Source organism: Ailuropoda melanoleuca, chromosome 11 (assembly GCF_002007445.2).
Source record: "Ailuropoda melanoleuca isolate Jingjing chromosome 11, ASM200744v2, whole genome shotgun sequence".
Taxonomy (NCBI): Eukaryota; Metazoa; Chordata; class Mammalia; order Carnivora; family Ursidae; genus Ailuropoda; species Ailuropoda melanoleuca.
The window spans coordinates 53280105-53294162 of NC_048228.1; the positions used below are offsets into that span (position 1 = coordinate 53280105).

The 14058-nt window shown below is 39.3% G+C and overlaps 1 protein-coding gene across 5 annotated transcripts in view; it reads right to left on the minus strand.

The window, feature by feature from the left end:
• Positions 1-9500, minus strand: part of LOC100472552 (alpha-fetoprotein) — a 44981-nt gene extending 35481 nt beyond the window's left edge. For all 5 annotated transcript variants that reach the window (XR_004628851.1, XM_034671736.1, XM_034671733.1 and 2 more), the window contains exons 1-5: positions 9392-9500; positions 8199-8250; positions 7917-8058; positions 6154-6365; positions 709-841 (exon numbers count right to left, since the gene is read on the minus strand). Coding sequence is in view for 4 of the 5 variants with exons in the window: in XM_034671736.1 (XP_034527627.1) it covers positions 709-841; positions 6154-6365; positions 7917-8058; positions 8199-8250; positions 9392-9476 (624 nt within the window). In the remaining variant the exon portion in view is untranslated. The remainder of the gene's footprint in view (positions 1-708; positions 842-6153; positions 6366-7916; positions 8059-8198; positions 8251-9391) is intronic.
• Positions 9501-14058: the final 4558 nt, after the last annotated feature.

Genomic DNA, 14058 nt, shown 5'->3' on the forward strand with positions numbered 1-14058 from the left:
CTCCCCATCAAGAGGTACAGTATATATACTATCCCCTTCAAACCGGTGAGGTTTCATGGTGTTTCAACCAATAGTGTAAGACAGAAGTAACTTCTGAGGCTAGCTCATAAAAAGGCCATACAACTTCTGCCCTATCCACTAGAATACGCATTCTTGAAGACTTGGGCCATATGGAAGCAATCCAGCTGCCCTGAGGCTACCAGGCTGTGAGGACTCCCAAACTAGCCAAGGCAGAGAGACCACGTGGAAAGGCCCTGAGATTCTGTGAGAAGAAAGCGGTGTTGAACTAGCCCCCAGGTACTTCAGCCCCCCAGAGTCCTAGATCCAGCCATTGTCTGACAGCAACCACAAGAAAGATCATGAGCCTTTCCTGAACTCCTGACCCACAGAAATCATGAGAGATAACAAAATAATTGTTGTTGTCTTAAGTCAATAAATTTTGGGGTGTTTTGATACTCAACAATAGTAACTTGCATATTAAATATTTATGATGAAGTAATGTCTAGGCTAAATCACACTTTTCACATTGTGATAACAATGTGAATCGCCCCAGTCTCTCATCACCATGAAGTCTTATTTAGTAGGTCTGGAGAAGGGCTTCAGATTCTGCATTTCCAGTGAGCTGCCAGCCTATGCATATGAGCTGATCCACAGTCCACACTTTGCAGAGCAAGGTTCTAAATAACAGTTGACGTACGAAGAGTTTACCTTTATCTGGAAGCATTCAGTTTTATTTTCTTCTTGGCAACATGACCGAATAGTGGTTTCATAACAAGCAGACATGGTCAGAATAGTGGGTCCATACAAGAATGGATACTTTCGAGATGTTTCATAAATGTACCTGTAATTGGGCAAATACGAAGTTGTGTAATTCAGAATTCAAGGACATGTGCCAACACTGTTTCTTCATCTAGTTTTGTTGACCTGAGCTTCTAGAATTTCATGGTGAAAGAGATGCGGTAGCACAGTACGTAAACACATCACATGCTCATGTCACTCTGGACGGATCACTGTGAAATTAGTCAGACATTCACTGAATGCCCGTGAAGTGACCAACTGTAACTTCCAGGCTGGTGGGGAAAGAAAAAGTTACTAAAACTTTTATTTTTATGTAAGAAAGAAAGTCCAGTAGTCCAAACTGAGTTGTAAATGCAGGCTTGCACAACAGGTGCAGGAGGATTAAATTAAGAATCTATGAGTGAGGGCGGAGGAGACTCTCAAGATCATCCAGAAGTTCTTTCTAGACTAGGAAGGTTAATGCCATTGTCCTCCAAGACGTGCCCTTCAATATTTTGGTCTGTTACTAAGTCTCCTGTCTTTATTTCTCTCTCTAGTTCATTCATTCCTCACACTAGTAAAGCCTGGACATTAGGTCTGCCTTTCACTTTTAATACATATCTCCTCGTATTTTTGCAAAGCTTGCTCAAAAGACCCCACAGACACACATGCAAAAATACTCAACAAGATGACGTTACAGGCAAAAACTGGCTCAATGCTCACACAAATCCATTTTCTTTCCCCGTGTGCGTAGGGAGACTCCTTTTCCAGACTCCCTTGCAGTTAGGCTGAGAACATGTAACTGAGTTACAGATGATGAAATGTGAATGAATGTGCTTCCACAACGCTCTGAGGCGTGGCTGTTAATGTCTCAGCACAGTTCCCTGCTCTCTCTCTTTCTGTTTCACAGTGACCTTGGAAGCACACGCTTCAGATAATATAGAGATGGAAACATCTTGCATTCCCGAGTTACCCCTTGGAGGAGAATTGTCAGGACCAGAGCTGACTTAGAGAGAGATGAACTGCCAAGTGTCAGAGTAGCCAACTAAAACCAAATGAAAGTAACACTCAAGACTTTAATCACCAACTGGGAAAGTATGAGCAAGAGGTTAAACTGCAGAAGTGTCGACTCCTCCTCCTCTCCCCCTGTCCACTTCCCCCCAAGGTCCTGCACCAGTTGAGGATCTGGTAGAACACCACAGACTTGGGAAGGGCTTTCTCCTGTGGGATTCCCAAACAAAAGGCCCTTTCGGTTTGAAGGACCCTAGGGCAGGGGGACGGGGAGGGGAAAGGGCCGGGAGTGGGAAAGCCCTGAGTGCTGAGCCAAAGTGCACAGAGGTCTGTCCAAGTTTCTCCCTCCATCACCCCAACGAGGAAGTCATCACAGAGGTCCCAGGGCCAGGAATGAAGCTGTGCACAAAAGCACGGCCAGTCTGGGGGTGGGGAGGGGGGAGCCCTTGACTACAGCTCCCTCAGAGATTGAAATGTGTTCTGCCCCAGTCTGGTGTGGGAAGGGCAGCTTGCCCCCCTGAGGCCTGTCACCTGTAATTACCTATTGTCAGGCCTGAAAAAAAAATCTGCCCAAGATTCAACCAGGAGCCAGACTCTTCGAGAGTCACCAAAGAGAACTACCCAATTTAGACTGTGATATGAAAAAATAATCTTTACTGAATTCAGCCAATATTTAGTACTTTAGGATTTATTTATAAATTTAGGATTTCCTTGTGACCACAGCATAGCTTAGTGCATCCTGATTATTATACTACTATCCCTAATACAAGTTTAAGTTGTAATATCTGTAAAGCAGGCTGAAATCACCAGAAAAATGGTGATACCAGAAAACCGGGTTTTCAACATTGAAAGGATAATGGAGGAAGCAATAGATAGAATAGGGACTCGGTTCATGTTTTAACTTGTTCCCACCCCCAGTTCCTTGGATAATACGTAAATCTATATGCCTGCTCCTTTGGGATCTAACTCCTAGTCCTTTTGGGATCCCAGAGAAAGATACAGCTGCAGAAAACACTGAAGTCCAAAGAAAAATTGCTACCCCTGCCTTCCCTGGAACAATTGAAAAAGCAATTATATCTCATGACAAATAGCCAAGGAAATGCTTAAAATATTTCAATAGAAATCCCTGAGTACTACAGAGCCTAAAAGACAAAATCCCACCCAAGAAGGTGGCTAGAGTTTCTGGGGTCAGGGACTATATCCATATGTGACTTCATCAGAAGAGTATTTCTTGCTGCTCTGTGACCCAATAGGGAATAATGGTGCCATAACGAAAGACTGGAGATTTGCAGGAGCCCTGAAGCACTAACCAAACATCAACAGAGGCCTTATCTAGCAACTGGTGTGTAGCAATCCCGTGGTAACGTTTCCTTTCGGTTAAAAGTACAAAATCTTTTCTTGTGGGTGGATGACAGAGGTGGTGGCCATTAGAGTTGTTTACCAAAGATTTCCAGCTCCCCTCCTTTCAGGGAAATGGTAGGATTGCACATTCCCACCCCCTCTGAGGTGAGGTATGACAATGTGACTTGCTGGTTAATGATGTGTGAGAAGAAATAATGAGTGCTGCTTCTAAACCAGGTTAAGAAGCAATACACGATTTACTATCATCCCCTTCCCTGCCATGGTAATCAAAGAAGCAAGTGTTGAGATGGTGTCTTTGTCAACCTAGGTCCCTAAGTGACCGTGATAAGCAGACCTCCTTCCAATCTACATTGGACAGATAGCATGAGTGAAACAAACAAACAAACAAACCTTTTGTTATATTGAGCTGCTGAAAATTAGAGATTATTTGCTACCACACTAAAGTTGGCTTATCCTGGGGTTGTTACTTTTGCTTTTTAAAAACCTATAAAGGAAAAAATCATCCATAAACCATGGAAAGAGAAAAATAGGCCAAATAATAGAACTAAACAATATTCATTAGCAAGACTTAGAAAAGTAGGTCTGTGCTCCCCAGAAAAACCCCTCTTCATTCTCACCAAGAGGTCCCAAACCCCTGGAATTTTCATCAATAGGCTTCTATCAGCAGAGTTTCTTTCCTTTTTTTTTTTTTTAAAGATTTTATTTATTTATTCGACAGAGATAGAGACAGCCAGCGAGAGAGGGAACACAAAGCAGGGGGAGTGGGAGAGGAAGAAGCAGGCTCATAGCAGGAGCCTGATGTGGGGCTTGATCCCAGAACGCCGGGATCACGCCCTGAGCCGAAGGCAGATGCTTAACCGCTGTGCTACCCAGGTGCCCCTATCAGCAGAGTTTCTTAAGCCCAACTTGTAGAAACAGAACAGAACAGCAGAACTGATATTTTCAACAACCTGCCTCCCAACATAAGGCAAAATTCTTGGCCAATATGAAATTTCACCAAAGCCATTCAATACCTTGCTCTTTATTGTGTGTGCTGCATTAAGAGTTTATTTTTGTGCTACAGTAACAGTTCCCTTAGAAGATATTCAATATGAGCAAATCTAATTTCAAATCTCCAAAGACAAAGTTTAACTTAGTATAAGGAAAAGCTTTCTAATAATTAGAACCATTTAAAAAATGGAATGTCTCAACTGTAAGGTAACACAGGGTCACGTTTGATTGGAAGTTGGGTTCTACAGTCAGACATACAATAGAAGCTTACAATAATTAAAATTGCTATTGAAAATTCCTCAGATAATCCAAAGGTACAGTAATTATGGTTTTGTGTATTTGTAGCCTATGCTATCTTCCGAAAAGTCTTAAAGAGCTGATTTCTTACCCCAGCTCTAAATGTGCTATTGTTTCCTTGGTTGAGAATTAAATGAAGTTGTTGCCTTATAATTATGAGACAAGTAATTAGAAAATTATTTTTCCTTGAATATCTATAGGTGTCTGCATATCAGTTAAGATTAGCATTTAAAATAACTCCTTAATATGGACTTCATTGTTAATATTCAAGAAGAGATTAGATTCGCTGCCTGAGTATTGGTTAGATTTTTGTAATCTCAGAGGGTTCAACCAAAACCTGATTTTATAATTCTCCCTTAGAGTGGAAGCACTATAGTAAAGAGTATCTGAGTCCTACTTTGGTTCCCATTTGGTTGCCCCTAATGTCAGACAAGTTGGAACCTGTCCAATCCCGTCCTTTGTCCTTTCTTTTCCTTTTTTTTTTCTAAAGATTTATTTATATATTTGAGGGGGGGAGCATGCATGCACGTGCATACATGCATACGCACACGCACGCACACACACATGCACACACGCACAAAGGGGAGGGGCAGAGAGTCTTAAGCAGACCCCACCCTGACTGCAGAGCCCTGCAGGGCTGGATATTGAGACCCTGAGATCATGAGTTGAAACCAAGAGTTGGACACTTAACTGACTGAGCCACCAGGTACCCCAGTCCTTTATACCTAAGTGGCTAGGGCCAATTAATTTCTTCATGAAGGTTCAATAATGTCTGGGGGCAATTCTGCCTCCACATGGGTGAATTAAAAGAGTTTACATTATTCAACATCAAGTCACCCTGTTTATTCACCTCTGGTTTAAAATTTCATGTGTAAAATCTGAAATCAAATCACTGCCATGCTCCTTGCCCTCTAGAACCAGCAACAGATCTCTTTACCTGATTCCCATGTCTAAGCCTGTCTTGATAAGATGGCTAGAATTGCATTCCTTGAGAATTGAAGCGTTTTGTTTCTCTTACCATTTCTACCTCTCTAGACATGGTTTCCTGCCTTAAACCCAAGCCACTTGCTCGCACTCCTTTACAGATAGACCTCTATGCTCACTAGGAAAGCAAAATAGAAGCTTGTCTACTCATTTTCTATAATGCTATCTACTCCAGATGGGAATTATAGAATCAAAGTTAATGAGCAGAAAATTCGTCTCTGTCTAATCTGCAATTGTCACTTATTCCAAGGTTCCCAATGACAGGCTCTCTCCATGCCTATCAGATACCCTTTATGTTATCCCTTGATGAATCTTCCAAATGCCAGGCCCTTATCGGAGCTATTACCTGCTTTCTGTCCCCAATACTCTGTCTATTATGCTCTGCCTACTTGCTGTACCTTTCCACATCATTTGCTATTGGTCTGACTAATCTAACCATTAAGGAGATGGGTCCTTTACATTGTCTTAGTCATTTTGTAAATATTTTTTTTAAAAAAATTTTGTCCTAGTCATTTTTAATGTTTCTACACACAGACATTTCCATGCCCTGTCAGGTTCACTGAGACTGTAATTGTCATTCTGAGGGAGAAAAATATATATTGCAGCTCAAATTTTTACCTTAATTCATGTAATAAAATTGTGTTCTCAGAGTCCCATACATATAAAAAAGATCTGTCTTCAAAATTGGAAAACACTCTTCTTCAGAGAGTATGGCAAGGAGAAATGTCTTACCTCTCCTTCGCTGGCACTTGATTCTCTTTGTCCATCTCACAGATCCGCTCAGGATTCGGAATTTGGAATACATCACTGTAATCTGCATCACCTTTTTTGTGTAATAGGAAGCACTTGAGTCTTGCTTTGTTATTTATATTGCAACAGTCAGAAAACTCCTGTTTGCCAGCCTTTCCTTGGTTATCACAAATGTGCTCTAGGAAGGTAGTCATCTGTAGGAGGAATAATAATTTAAAGGGGAAGCATGTGTGATCTACATTCTTAGGAAAGTTGAAGAATTATTATCAAGAAAAAGGCCACTGAGCATATGATCTTACACTCTGTATTTAATAATCCTTGGACATAGCTCCTTTGAGCTAAAGTTTTTTTAGGTTTTTAAGTCTAAATTCCCACATGCTGGACATGGACCAAATGGAATTTACCATTCTCTTCTTTCCAAAATAATTGTGATTTCAAATTTATTTTCATACAGTCATTAAGAGGTATTAAACATAAGCCAAATTCCAGAGCCTAACGAAATCAAGGTATTTTTTTTTATAACTATCCACCAAGAAATAAATGGAGTTTGCTTTCCTTGCTTCCTAATTGTTATTAGTTTGGTTTCCATGGAAAGTTATTTTAAGAATTGAACTCCAAGGCAGTGTGTATTCAGTGTCAAATGTTCAAATGAAAATGTAATAATACAGCTAGTTTTCAAATACCTTTGAGTGGCAGTAAATGAGTGGGATGCTGTAAACCTCAAACATACATGTCTAGATTTAGGGAATAAAGGCAGAAAAAAGGCCGTCTTTTGAAGTAGAGATAAGAAGGAATCACTATTAAATAAGTAAGACAAGTCACTAGCAGAAGAAGCACTTCATTCCAAATGTGTTTCTAGGGATGCCTGGGTGGCTCAGTCAGTTAAGCAGCTGACTGGATTTTGGCTCAGGTCATGATCTCAGGGTCCTGGGATCAAGCCCCACATGGGACTCCATGCTGAGCAGGGAATCTGCTAGAGGATTCTCTGTCTCTCTCTACCTTTGCCCCTTCCCCACATCTCTCTCTCTCAAAAAAATAGATCCTTAAAAAAATAAAATAAAATAAAAGTGTTTCTAATTAGACTGATGGTTTTTCTATGTCTACTAAGAGTCTATTAAGAGATAGGTAGGTTTTAGCCCCGAGAAGATGGAACAAAAAGAACAACTTACCAATAAAGAAGAAAACTATTGATCTGTAGTTTAAAATGTTTGGGATGAGATACATTATCCAAAAAATATGTGGATTGTACAAATATGTTAGTGTTCATCAAGAATTTGCTCATAATAAGATAGACACACTTCATAAGAGAGTAGTGATCCCCAAGATTTTCTACTAACTAGGAAAAAAGCCCATGATAATATTCACTTTTTTCTTCTTTTTCATATACTCATAGAAACTTCTTTAAATTAGTACTTTGATTTCCCAGGAACCTTTATACAAGGATGTCAGATAATAGTTTTCCAGTGGGAGAGGCAGAGCAACCAACTGAAATGAACAAATTGTCATTCTAGGTTATAATTCATTGTCTTGAGCATTTGGTTCCCTGAGTCTGATCTCCCAGAGATGCAATGAAGAACTGTAGGCATATAAACCTACAAAGATTATATTTTGAGTATTGATTGATATACATATTGCTGCCTTAAAATCCCCCATCTACTTCTTCAACATTCCACTTCATAACAACACCTCTGATTGGAATTTTAGTTTAAAAAAAGAGAGAGAAGGGCAAAACATGATCCACCTACCAATTGGTGAGAGCATTCTGACGGTGACTCATGTGCCTTGAGGATCTTGCACTTCTCTGCGAGATCTACCAACTCTTCAACTATGGTTTGTACTTCTTCATAAGTTAGTTTCTGAAGAAACTGAGCAACCATAATGCTGGTGCTGAAACATAACACTTATAAGAGTGTTAAAGATAAAATCAAACTCTTCCTCCATCATTGTTAGATCACTACTCCTGTCCCCCTTCCAAAATGATTGTGATTTCATATTTCAGAGAAGAGAATAGTGGTAACAAAACTCACATGTCCCTTAAGTTCTCCTGCAGATAATTCGGGCTATTAATGTGGCGCAAGGCTGAAAAAAAAATAAGATTTTGTTTGCATAAGAGGATATTTTCAAAATTGAAATCTCCCTTTATAATCCTGAAATCCATGTTTATTCACTTATAAATTACCAGATCTATTTTAGTTACCATCAAAATTAAAATGAATTACCAGACTACGTCTTCACTTGAGTTTAAACTGCATTCTGTGAATGACTTATTTCTCTTCAAATATATTGTGTACTTGAAATCTGTCATTAGCCCATGCTAAAGTTGCATGTACTTGTGTTGACACAGCTGAATTAATTAACATGATTTGGTTATTTAACTCTTTATATTAGAAGTTACTAGTATATCCAAGGAATACTAAGAAAATTAAAGTTTAACATTGGGAGCAAACGTATAAACATTAGCACTTTGCCAGACTTCATTTGGCAAAGGCAATATCTCACCCATTCTGGATTTACTCATCAACTTTATCTTTCTTATCACCACCACTCACCACACACACACACACACACACACACACACACACACACACATTCTCTATTGAAAACAATATCTTCTTATACTAACAGCTTCTAAAGAGCTGGGCAGATAAAGAAACCATTATCGTCTCTATTACGGGGAAAGGCTTTGGAGTCACTTAGTCTGAGTTCAATTTCTAGCTCTGATACTGAGTGTGGCCTTGGAAAAATAGCTTAAGCTCTCAAAGTTTCTGTTTCTCTACCTAGAAAACATAAATAAACTCGACCACATTCGATAGTTGTTAGGATTAAATGGAAACATCCGTGTGTGGTGCCGAGCACAGCACGTTGCATAGAATAGGTACCGAAGAATGTAGCTCATAATATTATTCCTGCTATTATAAACACAGTTGCTTTATCCAAAATCATTCAGCCATTATCAAACACAAGTTTGAAAAGTATTGTTCCCTCACCTAGAGTGGAAGTAAGGCTAAAACAAGATCTTCCTGTGTGTGTTGCCTCTATATATTAGCTCTCTCTCTGCATCCCTTCCACAAATTAATTTCTAGCAATTTCCAATGACTCTGTTGACAGTGATGAGCACTGAGGAAGATAAACCTTTCCTTATATTTTAGTATATTTTTAGTAGTCATTATGCCTTATCTCCTGGCACATGGGATGTATAGATTGTAAATAGGATCCCTACCTGCAGCTAGTAAACTTCTCTGAAGAGTTTGACATTGAACGTAGCTGAAGAAAACAAGAAAACATATGGGTCTAAGAGTCTTCATTGTTCCAGATGAACCTTAAAAGAAGGTGCTCTATCGTCTGAAAGAACTGAAGAATCCTTTTATATTCTTTTCCAGTAATTACTATTAATAATTAACCTTTTCCTGGTGAATATTTTTTCTAAGCCAGTAAGACCCTGATAATATTGAAGAAATTCATGACAATGGAGAAATATTGTTAATGGATGGCATTCATTAATGAATACTGGATTTTAAAGTGAGTCATGTCAACCTACTTGTTTTTTCAAGGTTATACCATGTAGACCTTGCAGTAATCAATAAGCACCTTTGGTAAATATCTAATTTCCTGGGAATACCTGTTGACACGGACAAAGTTCTGAAGGGGGCAGGAGGGAAGGTAAACATGTACTACCACAGATTCAGATAAATGGTTAAAGGCCTGGTTCCAGTGCTGGGCACATTTTCAAGTCCCTGGAGAATGGGGGAGCATAGGCCTTGGGACCAAACCCAAGGAAATGGGACCTAATTTATTGAGTGTTTATTGTGACTTCATATGACTATATTTAGACAACAATACTCTTATTTCTTGAATAAGATAGTCAGACTCAGGATCATATAGGCCTGCCCAACATACGAGGCAGCCACCTAAAAACAACACCTGGAAGACTTGAGTTCTGGAAAAGGCCAGGAACACATCATGCAGTCTGTCTAAAGGCCATAAGGCTGCTGACAGCACTGGCGAGGCGAACCAAGAGAAGTGCATGGGCAGCCTCTTGGCCCAGGAGCTGTATGAGATTGAGAGCATCATGAAACTCGAAGGCAGACACGAGAAGGACGAGGAGTTGCTAGACCAGTGAAGACATCAGGATGCAAGTGTGCAGATGAAGTGCATCCAGTGCTGAAGTTGCTCTACGAGAAATGGGAGTTGGCAATGAAATTGGGCCTTTTTTTCTAGCAATTGAAGGAACGAACTTTTTCAATGACCCAGGACAGACAACCAGAAATCACTTCTGAGTACATGCAGCCCTTGAGGCTTAGATCTGAGGCAGATCCAGAGGAATTGCATTTGCCCTGCCAGATCAGAGCCTGCCCAGAGGACTGAGAAGCCAACCAAAAACAGCACCTGGGAGCCTCAAGTTCTGGGGAAGCTTGGGAACACACCACGTAGACAGTCTATAGGGTACAGGTGGAGGAGGCTGGACTGCTTTGCAAGTACATGACTTGTTGGGCTGCAGGAATATCCTTCACTAAGAGGCACCTGAGAGCCTTGATTACTGGCAGAACAGAGGTATCCGGAAGCCTTGCAAAGGCTGATTCCAGTATGCTGACCATGGCATCCTCAATAAGAGACACTTGGGAGTCTTGTTTGTTGCAGAAGTCTGGGACTTCAGAAAATATGCCTACCTGAAGTACTTGGATTGCCCTGCCATGTTGGAAATGGGAAGAAAGGGAACATCTGAGCAGACCTATTACCAGCAATGAAATCAGTAACCAAAAACTCCCAACAAACAGAAGTCCAGAGCCAGATGGCTTTACAGGCAAATTCTACCAGACATTTAAAGAAGAGTTAATAGCTATTTGAAGCAGGAGAGCTAGGTTCTTGTCTCACAGAATTGAAGAATGAATCTCATTGACAAAGGAGAGTGAGAAAGCAATAGAGTTTTATTAAACAAAAATACAGGAAAAGCTCTCAGGAGTGGGAGGGGTCCCCACAGGGTTGCCAACATGGACCTCCACTGACAGTCTTTTATCTAAAATTGACCAGGGAGCTTGTGGCCTTAACATTCTTGTGATATCTTGGTTTGAGTAAGGACTGGTGATAACATCTTTAAAGGCTTACTTCTACTTTGGGATCTGGTGATTCATGTTGGTTACAACGTGACTGCCATAAAAAGACCCCACCTCTGATGCCACAACAAAAAGAAATAAAAGCATCCAAATTGGTAAGGAAGAAGTTAAATTTTCACTATTTCTAGATGACATGCCACAGTATATAGAATACCCTGAAGACTCCACCAAAAAACTATAGAACTAACAAATGAATTCAGTAAAGTCACAGGATACAAAATCAATGTACAGAAATCTATTGCATTTCTATACACTAATAATGAAGCAGCAGAAAGAGAAATTAAGAAAACAACCCCACTTATAATTGCACCAAAAATAATAAAATACCTAGAGTAAATTTAACCAAAGAGGTGAAAGACCCATACTCTGAGAACTATGAGACATTGATGAAACAAATTGAAGATGACACAAAGAAATGGAAAGACATTCCATGCTCATGGATTGGAAGAGCAAATATTGTTAAAATGTCTATACTACCCAAAGCAATCTACACATTAAATGCAATTCCTACTAAACAGCATTTTTCACAGAAGTAGAGCAAACAATCCTAAAATTTGTATGGAGACACAAAAGACCCCAAATAGCCAAAGCAATCTTGAAAAAGAAAAACAAAACTGGAGGTATCAGAATTCCAGACTTCAAGTTATATTATGAAGCTGTAAGAATCAAAACAGAATGATACTGGCACAAAAATAGACCCATAGATCAATGGAACATAATAAAACCCAGAAATAAATCCACAATTACGTGGTCAATTAATCTTCTACAAAGGAGGAAAGAATATGCAATGGGAAAAGACAATCTCTTCAATAAATGGTGTTGGGAAAACTGGACAGCCACATGCAGAAGAATGAAACTAGACCATTTTCTTACGCCATACACAAAAATAAACTCAAAATGTATTAAAGACCTAATCGTGAGACCTGAAACCATAAAAAATCCTAGAAGAGAGCACAGGCAGTAATTTCTCTGACATTGACCATAGCAACGTTTTTCTAGATATGTCTCCTGAAGCGAGGGAAATAAAAGCAAAAATAAACTATTGGGACTACATCAAAATAAAAAGCTTCTGCACAGTGAAGGAAGTAATCAGAACTAAAAGGAAACCTAGTGAATGGGAGAAGATATTTTCAAGTGACGTATCTGATAAAGGGTTAGTGTCCAAAATATATGAAGAATTGATACAACTCAACAGCCAAAAAACCAAATAGTCCAATTAAAAAATGGGCAGAAGACAGAAACAGACATTTCTCTAAAGAAGACATCCCAATGGCCAACAGACACATGAAAATGCTCAATATCACACATCATCAGGGAAATGCAAATCAAAACTACAATGAGATTTCACTTTGCACCTGTCAGAATGGCTAAAATAAAAACACAGAAAACAACAGGTATTGGCAAGGATATGAAAAAAAGCAAACTCTCATACCTTGTTGGTGAGAATGCAAACTGGTACAACCACTGTAGACAACAGTATGGAGGCTCCTCAAAAAATTAAAAATAGAACTACACCATGATCCAGTAGTCACACAACTGTATATTTACCCAAAAATACAAAAATACTAATTCAAAGGGATAAATGCATCCCTCTGTCTATTGCAGCATTGTTTACAATAGCCAATTTTGGAAGCAGCCTGAACGTCGATCAACAGATGAATGGATAAAGAAGAAATGGCATAAATGTACAATAGAATATTATTCAGCCATAAAAAAGAATGAAATTTTGCCACATGGATGGAGTTAGAGAGTACAATCCTGAGCAAAATAAGTCAGAGAAATACAAATACTGTATAATTTCACTCATATGGAATTTAAGAAACAAAACAAACAAGCAAAGGAAAAAAGAGAGAGAGAGAGACAAATCAAGAAACAGACTCTAGAGAACAGATAGTTACCAGAGGGGAGGTGTGTGGGGGGATGGGTGAAATAGGTGATGGGGATTCAGAGTACAGTTATCATTATGAGCACAGAGTAATGTATAGAATTGCTGAATCGCTATATTGCATAACTGAAACTAATGTGACACTCTATGTTAATAATACTGGAATTAAAATAAAAAACTTAATGTAAAAAAATGATCGATAACAACAGACTCAGGACCATAGGATTTGCTCAGGGACTCACAGGTAGAAATTCAGGTCTGTCTGACTTTGGAGCCCACACCACCCAAGAGCTAGTAATGAAAACTGAGGTGTCAACATTCCTGAGCTATTGTCACCTTTGCCTAACACCCAGTTTGGGGGGCTAGGGGAGGAAACAGGTATTTACTGATTAAATAAAAAGTTTAAGAGAAATGTGAAATCCAAAAGTTTTGGAAATGGGAGATCACTGGTTACTACTTTAATAATTCCCGTCCTGAGTTTCCTTATTTATATATGGAGGATTTGGACCAGATAATATCTAAGATTGTCAGCCCATCGCTTGGTTGTGCTACCCATATATTCTTATTTCTGGTTTCCTAGGCAAAAAAAAAATGTACATACACACATACACACACATATGAAAGATATAGCTGCCTGAAAAATAATGACAATTCTGTTCTTATTTAGGTTTGGGACACATCAGCTAATGATAAAGAATATGGATGATGTGTGATGGAAAATGAGGGTCAGCAAAGGAAAAATTATCTTTGGCAGGTTTTCATCATCCTTTGCAGGGTACTCTAAGCAGTGATAATGCTTGGCCCCTCTTCTGTTGTGTGTTCTTAGAGCTGTGCTCTTGAGATCTTACTCTGAGACTCCCGGAACAATTAGAATTGGACCTATTACTCTAG